The sequence below is a fragment of the Bos indicus genome, chromosome 18, assembly GCF_029378745.1.
Source record: "Bos indicus isolate NIAB-ARS_2022 breed Sahiwal x Tharparkar chromosome 18, NIAB-ARS_B.indTharparkar_mat_pri_1.0, whole genome shotgun sequence".
Classification (NCBI taxonomy): domain Eukaryota; kingdom Metazoa; phylum Chordata; class Mammalia; order Artiodactyla; family Bovidae; genus Bos; species Bos indicus.
This window is the reverse complement of record NC_091777.1, coordinates 47,619,169-47,634,666: the sequence shown is the minus strand read 5'-3', so window position 1 is coordinate 47,634,666 and position 15,498 is coordinate 47,619,169. Positions and strand designations below refer to the sequence as shown.

At 42.9% G+C, this 15,498-nt stretch overlaps 2 protein-coding genes across 9 annotated transcripts in view; one reads left to right on the top strand and one right to left on the bottom strand.

Annotated features, from left to right (window-relative positions):
• ZFP14 (ZFP14 zinc finger protein) overlaps positions 1-11,681 on the bottom strand; it is a 23,443-nt gene extending 11,762 nt beyond the window's left edge. The window contains exons 1-5 of one of the 8 annotated variants that reach the window (XM_070772051.1): positions 11,633-11,681; positions 7,195-7,279; positions 6,168-6,323; positions 3,023-3,149; positions 512-610 (exon numbers count right to left, since the gene is read on the bottom strand). In XM_070772051.1, the coding sequence (XP_070628152.1) occupies positions 512-610; positions 3,023-3,149; positions 6,168-6,323; positions 7,195-7,203 (391 nt within the window). In that variant the 5' untranslated portion in view covers positions 7,204-7,279; positions 11,633-11,681. The other 7 variants (XM_070772053.1, XM_070772052.1, XM_070772054.1 and 4 more) reach the window with 7 other exon arrangements.
• LOC109572418 (zinc finger protein 568) overlaps positions 1-15,498 on the top strand; it is a 54,467-nt gene extending 38,969 nt beyond the window's left edge. The window contains exon 5 of the mRNA XM_070772076.1: positions 11,419-15,498. Coding sequence (XP_070628177.1) covers positions 11,419-11,486 — 68 coding nt within the window. The 3' untranslated portion in view covers positions 11,487-15,498. The remainder of the gene's footprint in view (positions 1-11,418) is intronic.

Here is a 15,498-nt window from a genome sequence, read left to right as displayed (position 1 = left end):
ATATAACATGTTAAGCGAAAACCTCTCTTTCTTTCCTGGTATTAGTAATTTATGTTGTCTCTCTTTTTTTCTTGATTAGTCAAGTTGGTGTTCATTATTTTTTTTTTGATTTATTTTTATTTTTTTATTTTTTTGGTGTGTATTAATTTTGTTGATCTTATCGAGAGATCAACTCTAAGCTCTGTTAAGTTTCTCTGCTTCTTTTCTTTTTCTATTCTGTTGATTTTAACTTTTACATAATCATTTGTTTTCCTTCTACTGAGAACAGCTTTTTTCTTTGAAGTGGGAGAGAAATATGATGTGAGAAATAGAGAGTTGTAATCAAGGCCAGTAGGAAATTCCCTTGTTAGCCCAGGTTTAAAAGATTTTAATTTGCTTCCTAGGTCTTAGGCCTTTCCTCTATAGGCTTTTGAAGAGTGATCTGTAAATATCAAGGGAATGTCTCTACCCTGATGTACTTGGCTATTACCTACAGTAATGATTTTCCCATGCCTACTCAGCCCTCACTCACCAGGGTGATGTTTTCCTGTTCCTTCTCTCACAACCATCCAGGGCTCCTTCCCTTCATCCAATAAGGTAATCACATCTGGCTTAGACATGGAAGGACCTGCTTAAAATATAATGTGACATGAAATTATAAACCCCAGAGTCTTTAGGTTCACATGTGGTTAAATTTATAATAAACTAGTAGTTCAAAATGGTATTTTATAAAGTCTAAGCACAAAGAAATGCTAGGAAGTTGAAAAACACTCACACTAGGGTAACCTCAGGACCACTAAGGACAGACAACAGATAGTTAAGAACAGGCTTTAAAACAATTTAAACTCATATAAGCTCTGCTGAGAGGCAGTCTTATTTAATAGCTGAGAACACAAATTATGGATCCAGATAGTACGGGTTCATCCTGCCTTTGTTGCTATGTTGCCTCAGCAAATTATTAACCTTTTGTGCCTAAGTTTTCTCATCTGAAATAAGGATAATAATAGTACATTTCCCATAGAGTTGTTGTGAGGATTAATTAGTAATATACAATGTTCAGAATAGTACATAAGTACAGTTCAGTTCAGTTCAGTTGCTCAGTCGTGTCCGACTTTTTGCAACCCCATGAATCGCAGTACGCCAGGCCTCCCTGTCCATCACCAACTCCCGGAGTTCACTCAGACTCATGTCCATTGAGCCAGTGATGCCATCCAGCCATCTCATCCTCTGTCGTCCCCTTCTTCTCCTGCCCCCAATCCCTCCCAGCATCAGAGTCTTTTCCAATGAGTCAACTCTTCACATGAGGTGGCCAAAGTACTGCAGTTTCAGCTTTAGCTTCATTTCTTCCAAAGAAATCCCAGGGCTGATCTCCTTCAGAATGGACTGGTTGGATCTCCTTGCAGTCTAAGGGACTCTCAAGAGTCTTCTCCAACACCACAGTGCAAAAGCATCAATTCTTCGGCGCTCAGCCTTCTTCACAGTCCAACTCTCACATCCATACATGACCATAGGAAAAACCATAGCCTTGACTAGACGAACCTTTGTTGGCAAAGTAATGTCTCTGCTTTTGAATATGCCATCTAGGTTGATCATAACTTTCCTTCCAAGGAGTAAGCGTCTTTTAATCTCATGGCTGCAGTCACCATCTGCAGTGATTTTGGAGCCCCCCAAAATAAAGTCTGACACTGTTTCCCCATCTATTTCCCATGAAGTGATGGGACCAGATGCCATGATCTTCATTTTCTCAATGTTGACCTTTAAGCCAACTTTTTCACTCTCCTCTTTCACTTTCATCAACAGGCTTTTTAGTTCCTCTTCACTTTCTGCCATAAGGGTGGTGTCAACTGCATATCTGAGGTTATTGATATTTCTCCCAGCAATCTTGATTCCAGCTTGTGCTTCTTCCAGCCCAGCGTTTCTCATGATGTATTCTGCATATAAATTAAATAAGCAGGGTGACAATATACAGCCTTGACATACTCCTTTTCCTATTTGGAACCAGTCTGTTGTTCCATGTCCAGTTCTAACTGTTGCTTCCTGACCTGCATACAGATTTCTCAAGAGGCAGATCAGGTGGTCTGGTATTCCCATCTCTTTCAGAATTTTCCACAGTTTATTGTGATCCACACAGTCAAAGGCTTTGGCCTTTGTACATAAGTACAAATATACGCATTTATATATATGAAAGTGAAAGTGTTAGTCACTCAGTCGTGTCCAACTCTTTGTGACCCTATGGACTGTAGCCTGCCAGTCCATGGCTCCTCAGTCAATGGAATTCTTTGGGCAAGAATCCTGGAGTGGGTAGTCATTCCTTTCTTCAGTGGATCTTCCCGACCCAGGGACTGAACCTAGGTCTCGTGCACTACAGGCAGATTCCTTACCATCTGAGCTACCATATACCATAATATATGTGTATATTAGCAGTTGATTTCTATTATTATCAATTGGCTGAGAGAAGAATAAGAGGCTTCCTGAGACATCCTCAGATACTTACTAGGATATTTGTTTAACATTAAATGTAAAGTTCTTAGATTTTTAACCTTCAACCACAAAGCAAGTAGAACTGAATATGTCTGTTATACAAAACAGAATGCATTTACTTGAGTTTTAGATGAACTATATGGATTCATCTCCTACTATGTAAATTCTACAGGCTCCTCTTATTTTTAAACAGATTCAGAATCCCTGTGTCTAGGTATTCTCTTCACAGATGGATTAGAAAGATGCTCCATCAATTCTTAGCTCAAATACATAGTGAATTCTGGTTTCTTGAACAATGTTTCTGTCAAAAAAAATCCAGAATTCAAACCCAGCCCCTGTGTACTAAGAAAACATGGAAACAACAGAGCCTGAAGAAAGTCTGAAGGACCTAGCCTGCTGAGCCTGAGAATGACAAGTGTTAAAAGGAGGGTCCTATTTCCAACCTAACAAAGCTTACACCATTCCTTTGGAACAGAGAGAAAAATTTCATTTAGTTTCTCAAAACACAGTCCTCTAATTGACAGAAGAGAAAGTCGGTATAATTTGAGACAAACTGCCTTACCTAGTGAGATGAAGTTGCTGTAATTCTCCCACATCACATCCCTATATAAGTCCCTCTGTGCTGAGTCCAAGAATTCCCATTCTTCCTGTGAGAAGTCAATGGCCACATCTCTGAAAGTCACTGAACCCTGAAAAAAATAAAACTCATGTATTACTTGTGAAAATACATGAAATATTTTTTTATAAATAGAAAGAGAGGGGATCAATGATTGCACTGCAGAGACGGAGGGAGCACAGAGCAAGCACATTTACTTATTTGTTTGTTATTTACTTCTGGCTGTGCTGGGTCTTCACTGCTGCGCTCTGGCTTTCTCTAGTTACGGTGACTGGGGCTGCCCTCGAGTTGTGGCGCATGCGCTTCTCATTGCAGTGGCTTCTCTTGTTGCCGGCACATGTTGTAGGGCTTGCAGGCTTGGTAGTTGTGGCACATGGGCTTAGTTGCCCAGATGCCCTGCGGCATCTTCCCAGACCAGGGATCAAACCCATGTCCCCTGCATTGGCAGGTAGATTCTTAACCACTGGAGCAGCAGAGGAAGCCCAGAGCAAGCAAACTGATGCCATGTGAATGAGACAGTAAGAAAACTAGCATCACTGAAACACAACGCTACATGTTATGAACTGTCTTGTGACTGCAGATAAGATTAAATTTTTACCCAAAAATATCTGGAAAGGAATAAATTAACCAAAAGAAGTCCCAAAGAAATGAAACAGTGCACACAAGCCTTCAGCAAGCTGTTTCTTCACCACAAATTCTTAAGAAGTATGAGATCTTCTATCTTCTTTTTCCTTCACTGATAATGAAAAAATATTGATAAAAATTTCTCCCAAATGTACTACAAAATCTCTAAGAAAACGACTCAAGTTCCTCATAAAGTCAGATTTTATTATAAGCACTTTGCCTATTATGACCAATTCTTTATTTTTTAAAATCTGCTACATGGCAGTCCACATTTCGAATGCATTAAATTCAATCTTTTTTCGCTCTCTCTTTAGATTTCTGGATTCAATACAATCTCAAAAATCTTCCTCAACCCTCACATTCTACACCATTACTTACACTCATGGACGGAGGAACCTGGCAGGCTACAGTCCATGGGGTCACAAAGAGTCGGACACGACTGAGCAACTGAGTTATATGCATAAATAACACATTATTTATGCATCTGTATGATCTTCTTAGCTCTTTATCATTCATCATCCCTCACTGAACACCTTTCCTCACTTCTGAGTTAGAGAGTGTGTGCGTGTTTAGTTGCTCAGTCGTGTCCGATTCTTTGCAATCCCCACAGACTGCAACTCACCAGGCTCCTCTGTCCACAGTATTTCCCAGGCAAGAATACTGGAATGGATTGCCATTTCCTCCTCCAGGGGATCTTCCTGACCCAGGGAGACCCAGATTGAACCCGAGTCTCCTGCATTGCAGTTTATTTACCGTCTTAGCCACCAGCGAAGCCCCAAGTGTTAAAAATAGTACTCTGGATCATGATTATCAACAAGGAGTGATTTTACTTCCAAGAAGACATCCGGCCACGTCCAGAGACAATTCTTATTGGCACAACTGGGGAGAGGGGGTGTGAGTGTTAGACATCTAATAAATGTCTAACATGGATACTGTTAGACATCCGACAATGCAGAGGACACTCCGCCAGAATAAACGATTCTCTGGCTTAAAATATTAGTACAGTTGACACTTGAACAACAAGGATTTGAAATGCATGGTACCAGTTCTATGTGTATTTTTCTCAGTCATAAATACTACAGTATGATGCGATTCTAGGTTCACTGAATCTATGGATGTGGAACTGCAGATAATGAGGAATTCCAGATATGAAGGGATGGCATACACAGAGGGTCAGATTTTCAACTGCCCAGAGGGTCAGCGCCCCTAATTCCTGCACTATTCAAAGATCAACTGTAGTTCCAAAACTGAGAAACCCTGCTCGAAACCAGCACATCTGGTAAAACTGTACAGTGGTCTCTGCTCCTAGTATTCTTCTCTCAGAGCTTCCTGGAGATAATTCTTGACCTATTTGCTGTCCGGTTCTGATCACCTCCTACTCAACCCGCTCGTGAGGGAGGGATCCTAAACAGTATGAGATGACTGAATGTCTGACACCTGATAGATGCGACTGATGGCAGTTTATTAGTCACATATACTCACAGCCCAGGAAAGGAAGATATTACACGTCATACAGGGCCACACAGGGGATGTACTCAGGAATAGGGTGAACAAACAGAATCTGCGGGAGGCAGGCTTTATAGTGAAAAGAGGATGATGGATTCCGTGGCCAATGCAGGATGATGTGATGGCTTGTTTGAATAATTCTGTGGGCTGCCAAGGAGGTGACTTACTAGGTTAAGGACCAGGAGAGGTTCAGCTGGTCTGGCGAATAGAGGAACTAGCCAGGTAAATGGGGGCCCCATCTGGGGAGAGCAGGGAAACTCTTAGTTAGGTCTCTGGAGCCTTGACAAGATATCAAGGCAGCATATGAAATTTTAAGCCTCACAAAACGAGGCCTCAATCAAATCCCTACCTCTTCCACCCTCTACAAAGCCTTACATACCATAATATTTCAATGCACTAATATTTCAACCAACACGAAATCTTGTTACGTATTTTAAAAACTCAGGTTTGTGGAGAAGTTTGGCGGTTTCCCTATCAGCAGTCAAACAAGACGAAATTCTCTCTTTCATCAAACCACAGGATTTTCAAGGAAAGTTCAAAGAGGGATCTCCCACTTAGTATCAATAATCCATTGCTGAAAATCAAGACATTCCAACACTACATAGTTTCCCCACCATTTTGGGTGGGTGCCTATTTTCCTACCGTTTTAAAGCAAAGCATTCTATTGCATTCTACATTAATTCCAACCCTCCCGCTAGCTTCGCATTTCCCCCAGGACAGAACTCCAGTACACACGGGTCATGCACATATGGTATCTTTGGCTTTCGTATTTTCTTTCAGCTTTGCTATTTCTTTTACCAAATGTTTTTTTCTCACTTGCTTTGTTTCTCCACAATTTTCTTCAATACTTTTCCAACTTTTTAGGAACTCACTTTACAAAATGACAAAAGCAGGGGCTCCGTGGGCAATGCACCATGAAAGTGCGTTTCTAATAAGAACGTAACGGAGGAATGACTCTTACTCTGTACGATGCTCTTATGCCTTCCCTTCTGCCAGCAACACCAATTATACACATCCCCTTTGATGATATTTGCAAGCATTTCAAAACATCCGCAGATGGTTCTGATGGTTCAGCAATTGTATTTGGAATACAACAAGACTTCGTGTATATTATTTTCTGTTTTTTAAATAAAAAAAGTTACATTGAACTATATGATTTCACTTATATAAAGTCCTCAAAATAAGCAAAATTATTATAGGGTATTCCAAGTCAGGATTACATTTGGATACATTTGGACGGGGTGGGTAGAAAGTAACTGAAAGGGGGGTATCTGAATGCCAGTAACATTCTTTCTTCTCCTGAGGGCTAATATAACAGAAATACTCAATTTATGAAAATTCATTTAGATGCACACTTAGGATTTGAGCACTATTCACTATGTATGTTTTGCATCAATAAAAAGTTCTAAAAATCTTTTAAAAGATGTTAAATTCTATATTGGGGATGTAAATTTTTGTTGCTGCTGTTTGTTTGTTTTTGGCCATGCCACATGGCACGTGGGATCTTATTTCCCCGACTAGGAATTGAACCCATGTCCCCTGTAGTTAGAAGTGCAGAGTCTTAACCACTGGACCACCAAGGAAGTCCCTGCGGATGTAAATTGTTTCCATATAGAACCAGACCAAAAATCACTGTTTTCAGAGAAATATGCTTTCGTTGAAGTTTAGGTATTAAAATAAAAAACTAAGATAAAAAATGTTAACGGGGGAACATTTGGCAGAAATTACCTGCTTTTTTCTTAAGGCAATTTACTTTTGCTCCCTCATGGCTCTTGACAGAAGATGGTCCACGTTAGTGGAAAAAAAGAGAAGGGCACACAAAAGGGACACTGGGCTATTTGTCTCCAACTCTCACAGGAATGAGAGGGACTAAAGTAGGTTATTGAATGGAGTTCCATTAAACAGAAGTTTCAGAATAAGGAAAGAGTATGTATACATGGTCTAGAAATAGGTAATATTTCAAAAAGGAAGAAGAAACATCAACTTACATGGGCCATTGTTTTGAACTGCAAGCACTGGTCAGTCCTTTTCAAGATTTCTGTTAGAGATCTGCAGAGTTCAGATAAGCCAGATCTGGAAGAAGACAAAGCAGTGATAAAACCAGAGGTGCCTCAGAGCTCCTCCAAATGACTTATGTTATTTTATGAGTTTTCCTCTTCCATTCCTGCTTCCAAAATACTCCTCACCGCTCTCATATTCAAACTGGAGGAGAGCACAGGGAGTCTAAAGAAATCCAAGCTCTGATGTGTGCACATGCTGTTTCTTCCCACTCTCTGTGACTCCCTGGGCCTTAGCCCGCCAGGCTCCTCTGTCCAAGGGATTTCCCAGGCAAGAATACTGAAGGGGGTTGCCATTTCCTATTCCAGGGGATTTTCCCAACCCAGGGATCAAACTTGCATCTGCTTGGCAGGCGGATTCACCAGCCAGACACCTGCGAAGCCCATGTCTTAAGAATACTACCTAGAAAAGAAAGACAGAAAGTCCCTGACTCATGTCTTTTAGGCACTGATAGCAGTCTCACGACTGCTTCCTTTCACAGCATCCTGGCAAATGCATTTATTTTGCTTCTGAACCAATACTTTGAGCCAAGGTGCCTATGAAGTCCTCCAACTGCTACTAGATCTTCTTGTCCTATTAGTCTAACTTTGCAGGTAACATTATCAAAATAAAAACTGTAAAGCATAAATCTTACTGTATGAAATCCACACACCTCCATAGAGACCTCACAGCTATACTCTGGATGTAACTTGACAGTGTTTGCTATCATTAGATCAACATCTTCCCCCTCATGATGGACTGGGCTTCCCCAGTGGCGCAATGGTAAAGAACCCGCCTGCTGATGCAGGAGACACAGGAGACATAGGTTTGATTCCTGGGTTGGGAAGATTCCCTGGAAGACGAAATGGTAGCCTTCTCCAGTATACTTGCCTGGAAAATCCCATGGACAGAGGAGCCTGGCAGGCTACAGTCCATGGGGTCGCAGAGTTGGACATGACTGACTACGCATTACTACTACTGATGATGGATTACTAAGTAAAGAGGGAAAGATTTAAGTATACATAATGATGAGATCCGGAGAAGGCAATGGCACCCCACTCCAGTACTCTTGCCTGGAAAATCCCATGGACTGAGGAGCCTGGTAGGCTGCAGTCCATGGGGTCACTAAGAGTCAGACACGAGAGACCTCACTTTCACTTTCCACTTTCATGCATTGGAGAAGGAAATGGCAACCCACTCCAGTGTTCTTGCCTGGAGAATCCCAGGGACGGGGGAGCCTGGTGGGCTGCCGTCTATGGGGTCGCACAGAGTCAGACACGACTGAAGTGACTTAGCAGCAGCAGCAGCAATGATGAGATTTGGTATACTGTTGCAATTACTAACATAGGCTTTGCTGTCAAACTTCCAGGATATAAATCTCAGCTCTCATAGTTATCAAACTGTGTTACCTTAGACATGTTACTTTGCAGCCTTAGAGTCCTCCTATAAAAAATGGTGATAACTATAAATTCTATCCCAAAGCATTGTTACGAGTATTAAATAAGACTCTACATATATATGCACTAAAGTTGCAAATAAACGTTTAATAAAAGTCAGCTATATCACTGAAAATGAAGGATACTACATACTTCTTCCCACAATTATTAAAGAAAATTCTCTTCTGCTCTTTATTCTTCCACAAAAAAATTTGAGCTTCTCAGCCCCACTCTTCCTCATAATGCTAATAAATTTCAAAACTTCAGGTTGGTAGGCAGTTCCTCTTGAATAACAACAATTTACAAAAGGACAGACAGTGTGAGGATGGATGAAGCACACATGGCAAAATCCTCATAATTTTTGGATCTGGGTGATGAGGAAAAACATGGAATTACAATTTAATAATAACAACTAAATCTATTGAGCATTTATATGTCAAGCATTATCTGAGGACTTTACACATATTAATTCACCTATTCACAGCAATCCTATACAGTAGGTTCTATTATTACCCTCCTTTTACAGATGAAGGAAGAGTGGTGCAAAGAGACGAAATGAACTGCCCCAACTTCACCGAGTTCTAAGTGGCAAGTTAGGATTAGAATCCAGGTAATTCAGCTCATAACTCATCCTATTGCCACTATACTAAACTCCCTTTCATAAGATCACATAAATACATGATCTGAAACACACATACGCTGTCAAAAACTTCAAGTCACTTGTCAAATTTCTAATCTGTTTTCCTCCCTTCCTACTAATATTTCCCTTCTCTTGTTAACACAGATTTCTCTGTTAAAAATCTATCACCTTGAAACTCCTAAAGGCTAAGACTGAAAAGCTAAGACTTTGTCACCAATCAAACATCTTTTCCTGCTTTTGACCTCAGGGCAGTGGAAAAGATCAAGGATACCTAGGGTATGATTTCAACTAAACTGTAATCTTCTCACTAAATGACAGCCTAAAATAATGCTATGCAGTTAGCCTCCCTGTATGACCTGCAGATCATTTAAACTATTAGAAAGCAGCAGCTCACAGGCGGAATTAAATGACTGCCAAGTGTTCATCTGAATAGTCAATGGAGAGGAAGAACAAAATACCAGGCCATAAGGCAGTTCTATTTCCAGTTTTTTGATCCAGCAATCCCACTGCTAGGCATACACACTGAGGAAACCGGAAGGGAAAGAGACACGTGTACCCCAATGTTCATCGCAGCACTGTTTATAATAGCCAGGACATGGAAGCAACCTAGATGTCCATCAGCAGATGAATGGATAAGAAAGCTATGGTACATATACACAATGGAGTATTACTCCGCCATTAAAAAGAATGCATTTGAATCAGTTCTAATGAGGTGGATGAAACTGGAGCCTATTATACAGAGTGAAGTAAGCCAGAAGGAAAAACATCAATACAGTATACTAACGCATATATATGGAATTTAGAAAGATGGTAACAATAACCCGGTGTACGAGACAGCAAAAGAGACACTGATGTATAGAACAGTCTTATGGACTCTGTGGGAGAGGGAGAGGGTGGGAAGATTTGGGAGAATGACATTGAAACATGTAAAATATCATGTAAGAAACGAATTGCCAGTCCAGGTTCGATGCACGATACTGGATGCTTGGGGCTAGTGCACTGGGACGACCCAGAGGGATGGTATGGGGAGGGAGGAGGGAGGAGGGTTCAGGATGGGGAACACATGTATACCTGTGGCAGATTCATTTTGATATTTGGCAAAACTAATACAATTATGTAAAGTTTAAAAATAAAAAAAAAACAAAAAAACAAAAAACAGGCCAATGGGTAGGATATTTCAGCTGTTTAGTTAAAGCCTAACTAGCTAAAGACTACCTGGAATAAGCCTGCAGAGTCCAACAAAATAGGACTGACTCAAGAGAGGGAGGAAATTCTTTGGAATGTGACAGAGGACAGGGATAAAAAAAGCCCCTCTGTAAACAGCTGTGCTCCAGCTGAAGGATTCTGAGGCTGTGGGGAACCATTCTGGAATGACTGCTGCTACTGAAGTGAGAGAACAAGATAGGCAGGGACTAACTGGAGATTGAGTGCTATTAGTAAAGTGAGGGTAATTTAGCAAGCGGGTATCTCCAGAAATAAAATAAAAACAGCAAGGCAGGTCTGGAGCAACCCTGGTAAGAAAGCTGGTAAGAAACCCTGGTAAGAGACCTTATAGCTCTCAAAAAGGGAGTCTTTATGGCATTTTACAACTGCGGCGTGACCTGTGCAGTAGTAACGTTTTCTATTAACTGTGTAGTTGGTTTTCTGTCTTTTCTCTCTCAAGAAGATTAACGGCAGGATTACTTTTTGTCTTAGTCTGACCTATTTTTCACTTCTTACAAGTATCCCCGGGTCTAGAAAAAGAATTGAAATTACACTTTATGGGACAAAGAGGAAACATCATGTAGATTTCCTTCTTTCTAAAGATTGGCGGACGATGACGGGAATCGACGCAGTGAGCCTTTTTCCCCAGCTCAGCCGGGCCAGACTAAGGACACACCCCCGCTACGACCCTCGCTCCCACCATCCATCACACACACTACCCGATGGAAATAAGAGGGAGCCGGGGTGAAGCTGTGCCTTCCCGGCATCGGACAGAACGGCCAGAGTACAATGGCCAGGGCTGGAAGCTGTCTCCGAGTTCAAGAGCGCTGCCTTGGGAGGGAGCTCTGGTTAAGCTGTGGTTCTGAGAGCTGTTGTTCTGCGTCTTTTTGTTACAGGCCTTCACTGTGGGGTTCGTAAATCTAACTCGGAGCCATTCTGGGCCGCTGCATCTGCGCGGCCCTGAAGCAGGAGGACAGAGGACGCATCAGAGCACCCAGTGTCCGGGCAGCGTCACAAACTACACAGTCACTGCAGCCGGGTGCACACAGAGACCGCGCCGCCCCCGCGCCGCCCCCGCGCCCATTTCCTCAGTGCACGAGACCAACTCACCTTTCCGAGCCGAAACCCGCAAGGAAGCCGGAAGGAAACTAGGCGCAGAGGCATGTGGGAAATGTAGTCCCGGATAGGGAGGGCCTGGTCCTCGCCTTAACGGGTTTCGTGGGATGCGCAAGCGCGGGCGCGAGTGGGCAGGTCGGGAGCGCGCCGTGGACCTCCCGGCTTGGGGTTCAGCTGAAGCGGCACCGGCTTCGAGGCTTCACGGGGATGAATGAGGCACCCGCTGCCAGCTTGGGTTTGAGGTGTCTCTGCGGAACTGCTAACTGGGGTTTAGAGAGACCGTCTTGGCGCTGCTGCTGCTGCTGCTGCTAAGTCGCTTCAGTGCTGCTGCTACTGCTGCCAAGTCGCTTCAGTCGTGTCCGACCCTGTGCGACCCCATAGACGGCAGCCCACCAGGCTCCCCCGTCCCTGGGATTCTCCAGGCAAGAACACTGGAGTGGGTTGCCATTTCCTTCTCCAATGCATGAAAGTGAAAAGTGAAAGTGAAGTCGCTAAGTCGTGTCCGACTCCTAGCGACCCCATGGACTGCAGCCCACCAGGCCCCTCCGTCCATGGGATTTTCCAGGCAAGAGTACTGGAGTGGGGTGGCGCCTAATACATGCACTAGACATACGGCAGGTGCTCTATATATATACCCAAGCAGGACGTAGGTACATCAAGTCTCAATATCCCCAAACTCTTAGCAGAATCTGGACACACACAGGTTGCTCGCGCTCTAACTCTTTACCTCCCCCGCTTCCTCCTCTCTTTAGGTTTTCTTCCTCTTTCCCTCCTGCACTTGTGAAAGTATAATTCTATAAAAGCCTAGTAGGTGAAGGGGGTTGATATTGTCATTTAGATATTCTTTGTCCTTACCGATTAAAAAAAAATTCTAGTAATTACTGAGATAGGGTGTCTACTTCTATTAGCACCACCAGGTTTTGCTTCAAGTATTTTCAAGCCCTGTTAAGTACATACATTTATGACTGTTTTCCTGATGATGAGGTCTGAAAAGTAAAGATTAGGAAGGGTGTCCTCAGATGAGTAATAATTGAATTTGTCCTGTGCTGAGTTCATTCAGGAAAGAAACTGGATAAGCCTGCTGGGGACCACACTGCAGCATCCTTCTCATCTTAAAATTTTTATGTATTGGTTCATAGATAGAAGAGTTTTTCGTCTCTCAAAAAACTTCAGGAAACATCTGAAAGTATCTAGGCTTATCTTAAATCTCAATTTTTTTAACAGTTAAATATATAAGGGGTAGAAGATACATGAAAATTATGGCAGTGGATTTGTCTTTTTCTACTTTTAGTTCATTTTGTTTTTGCTTCATGTAACAATATGTTAAAGCTGTTAGTACAGTATATGCACATTTATGATTGTGTGTCTTCCTAATGAATTGACCCTTCTATGATGAAACATTTCTCTGTCTCTTGTCTTGACATCTGTTTTATTTAGTACAGTCACTCTGGGCTTGCCAGGCTGTGATGGTGGTAAAGAACCCACATGCCAATGCAGATGTTAAGAGACTCGGGTTGGATCCCTGGGTTGGGAAGATCCCCTGGAGAAGGGGATGGCAACCCACTCCAGAAATCTTGCCTGGGAAATCCCATAGACAGGGGAATCTTGTGGGCTACGGCCCACAGGGTCATGAAGAGTCAGACACGACTGAGTGATTGGTACACATGCAGGTACCCATTGCATTAAAAATATATGATAAACTTCACTGGAGTATGGGTGGAAAAGAAGCTGATCTAAGTAACTCTGGAAATGAATAGAAACTGTAAGTCTAGAGACAAATGTACATATATGGTGTCTGGGTAAACAGTTCTGAAACCACTACATGTATACTGGTATTAAACAAACAAATAGATGGATGAAAGACAATGAAAGCCAGGTTTTTCAGTCTTGGAGTGGGAGGTTCCAGACCACCAAGCAGGGAAGGTAAGAGTGTTCTGGTCACCAATTACAATGTGTGTGAAGGGTTTTCCACACACTACCAAGCAATTTTTGGACACCAGCTGGATGTCCTACAATTCAGCCCAATTCAGACACCGTTTACTCAGAGATAGCATCAGATTGCACAGGTTGAGGGCTCAGTCCTGTAAGATTGCTCACCCCCATCACTTTAGATGCGAGTTGTAAGCCTAGATTGTTACCTGTGTTTCTGACCAACTGGTTATGTTCTCACAACCCCTCCTTCAGGTTTGATTAATTTGCTGCAATGGCTCACAGAACTAAGGAAAACTGTTTACTTACTAGATTACCAATTTATTATGAAGGATATTAAAGGATATGAATGAACAGCCAAGTGAGATAAGGAGGGGAAAGTTATCATGGAGTTTGGGGCCTGCAGGGTACAGTGACACATGGATGCATTCTGATTGCCTAACCTAGAAGCTCTCTGAACCCCCTCCTCTTGGGTTTTTATGGAGGCTTCATTACATAGCCCAATTTCTAGCCCCTCTCCATCCCCAGAGGTGGGATGGTGACAAAAGTGAGAAAAAGGGGGTCTGAAAGTTTCAACCTCTAGTCACATGGTGGACTCCACTGGCTACCAGATCCCATCCTTGGGTGCTTTCCAAAAGTCACTCCTTGAGCTTCTCTGGTGCTCCAGTGGTTAAGAATCCATGTGTCAATGCAGGGGACATGGGTCTGATCCCTTATCCAGGAGCATCCCACATGCCACCGGGCAACTAAGCCCATGAGCCACAACTACTGAGTCCGCATACAGCAACTGCTGAAGCCAGTACGCCTAGAGCTTGTGCGTCGCAACAAAAGCCACTGCAGTGAGAAGCCCGTGTACCACAAAGAAGAGGAGCCCCTGCTCGCCGCAACTAGAAAAAGCCTACGCAGTAATGAATTCCCAGCACAACCAAAAGTAAATAATTTTTTAAAGGCTGATATCAGTGATATGTTGATAGCATGTACCTCTAATATGATGTTGTAAGAATGACAGTTAGTGTGACCTTCTTCCCCCAGATTTAAACCCCTAGTCTAACTAGGAAAAGAACTTTAGACAATTACAACTTTGGGGACATTTTCTAAAACTAGCCAGTGCTTCTCAAAACTGTCAAGGACATCAAAAACAAGGAAACTGGGACTTCCCTGATGGTCCAGTAGTAAACAATCCTCATGCCAATGCAGGGCACACGGGTTTCATCCCTGGTCCTGGAATATCCCATATGCCACAGAGCAACTAAGCTCGTAGGACACAACTACTGAAGCCCAAGCACTCTAGAGCCCTTGTCTGCAACAAGAGAAGCCATTATGGGAAGCCCGTGCACCACAAGGAAAAGTAGCCCCCACTGCTGCAACTGAAGAAAGCCTGAGCACAGAAACGAAGACCCAAAGCAACCAAAACTAAATTTTAAAAAAACCAAGGAAATCCTGAGAAACTGTCACAGTCTTGAGCAGCATAAGGATCAGATCAGATCAGATCAGTCACTCAGTCGTGTCCGACTCTTTGTGACCCCATGAATTGCAGCACACCAGGCCTCCCTGTCCATCACCAACTCCCGGAGTTCGATGAGACTCACGTCCATCGAGTCAGTGATGCCATCCAGCCATCTCATCCTCTGTCGTCCCCTTCTCCTCTTGCCCCCAATCCCTCCCAGCATCAGAGTCTTTTCCAATGAGTCAACTCTTCGCATGAGGTGGTCAAAGTACTGGACTTTCAGCTTTAGCATCATTCCTTCCAAAGAAACCCCAGGGCTGATCTCCTTCAGAAATGGACTGGTTGGATCTCCTTGCAGTCCAAGGGACTCTCAAGAGTCTTCTCCAACACCACAGTTCAAAAGCATCAGTTCTTCGGCGCTCAGCCTTCTTCACAGTCCAACTCTCACATCCATACATGACCACAGGAAAAACCATAGCCTTGA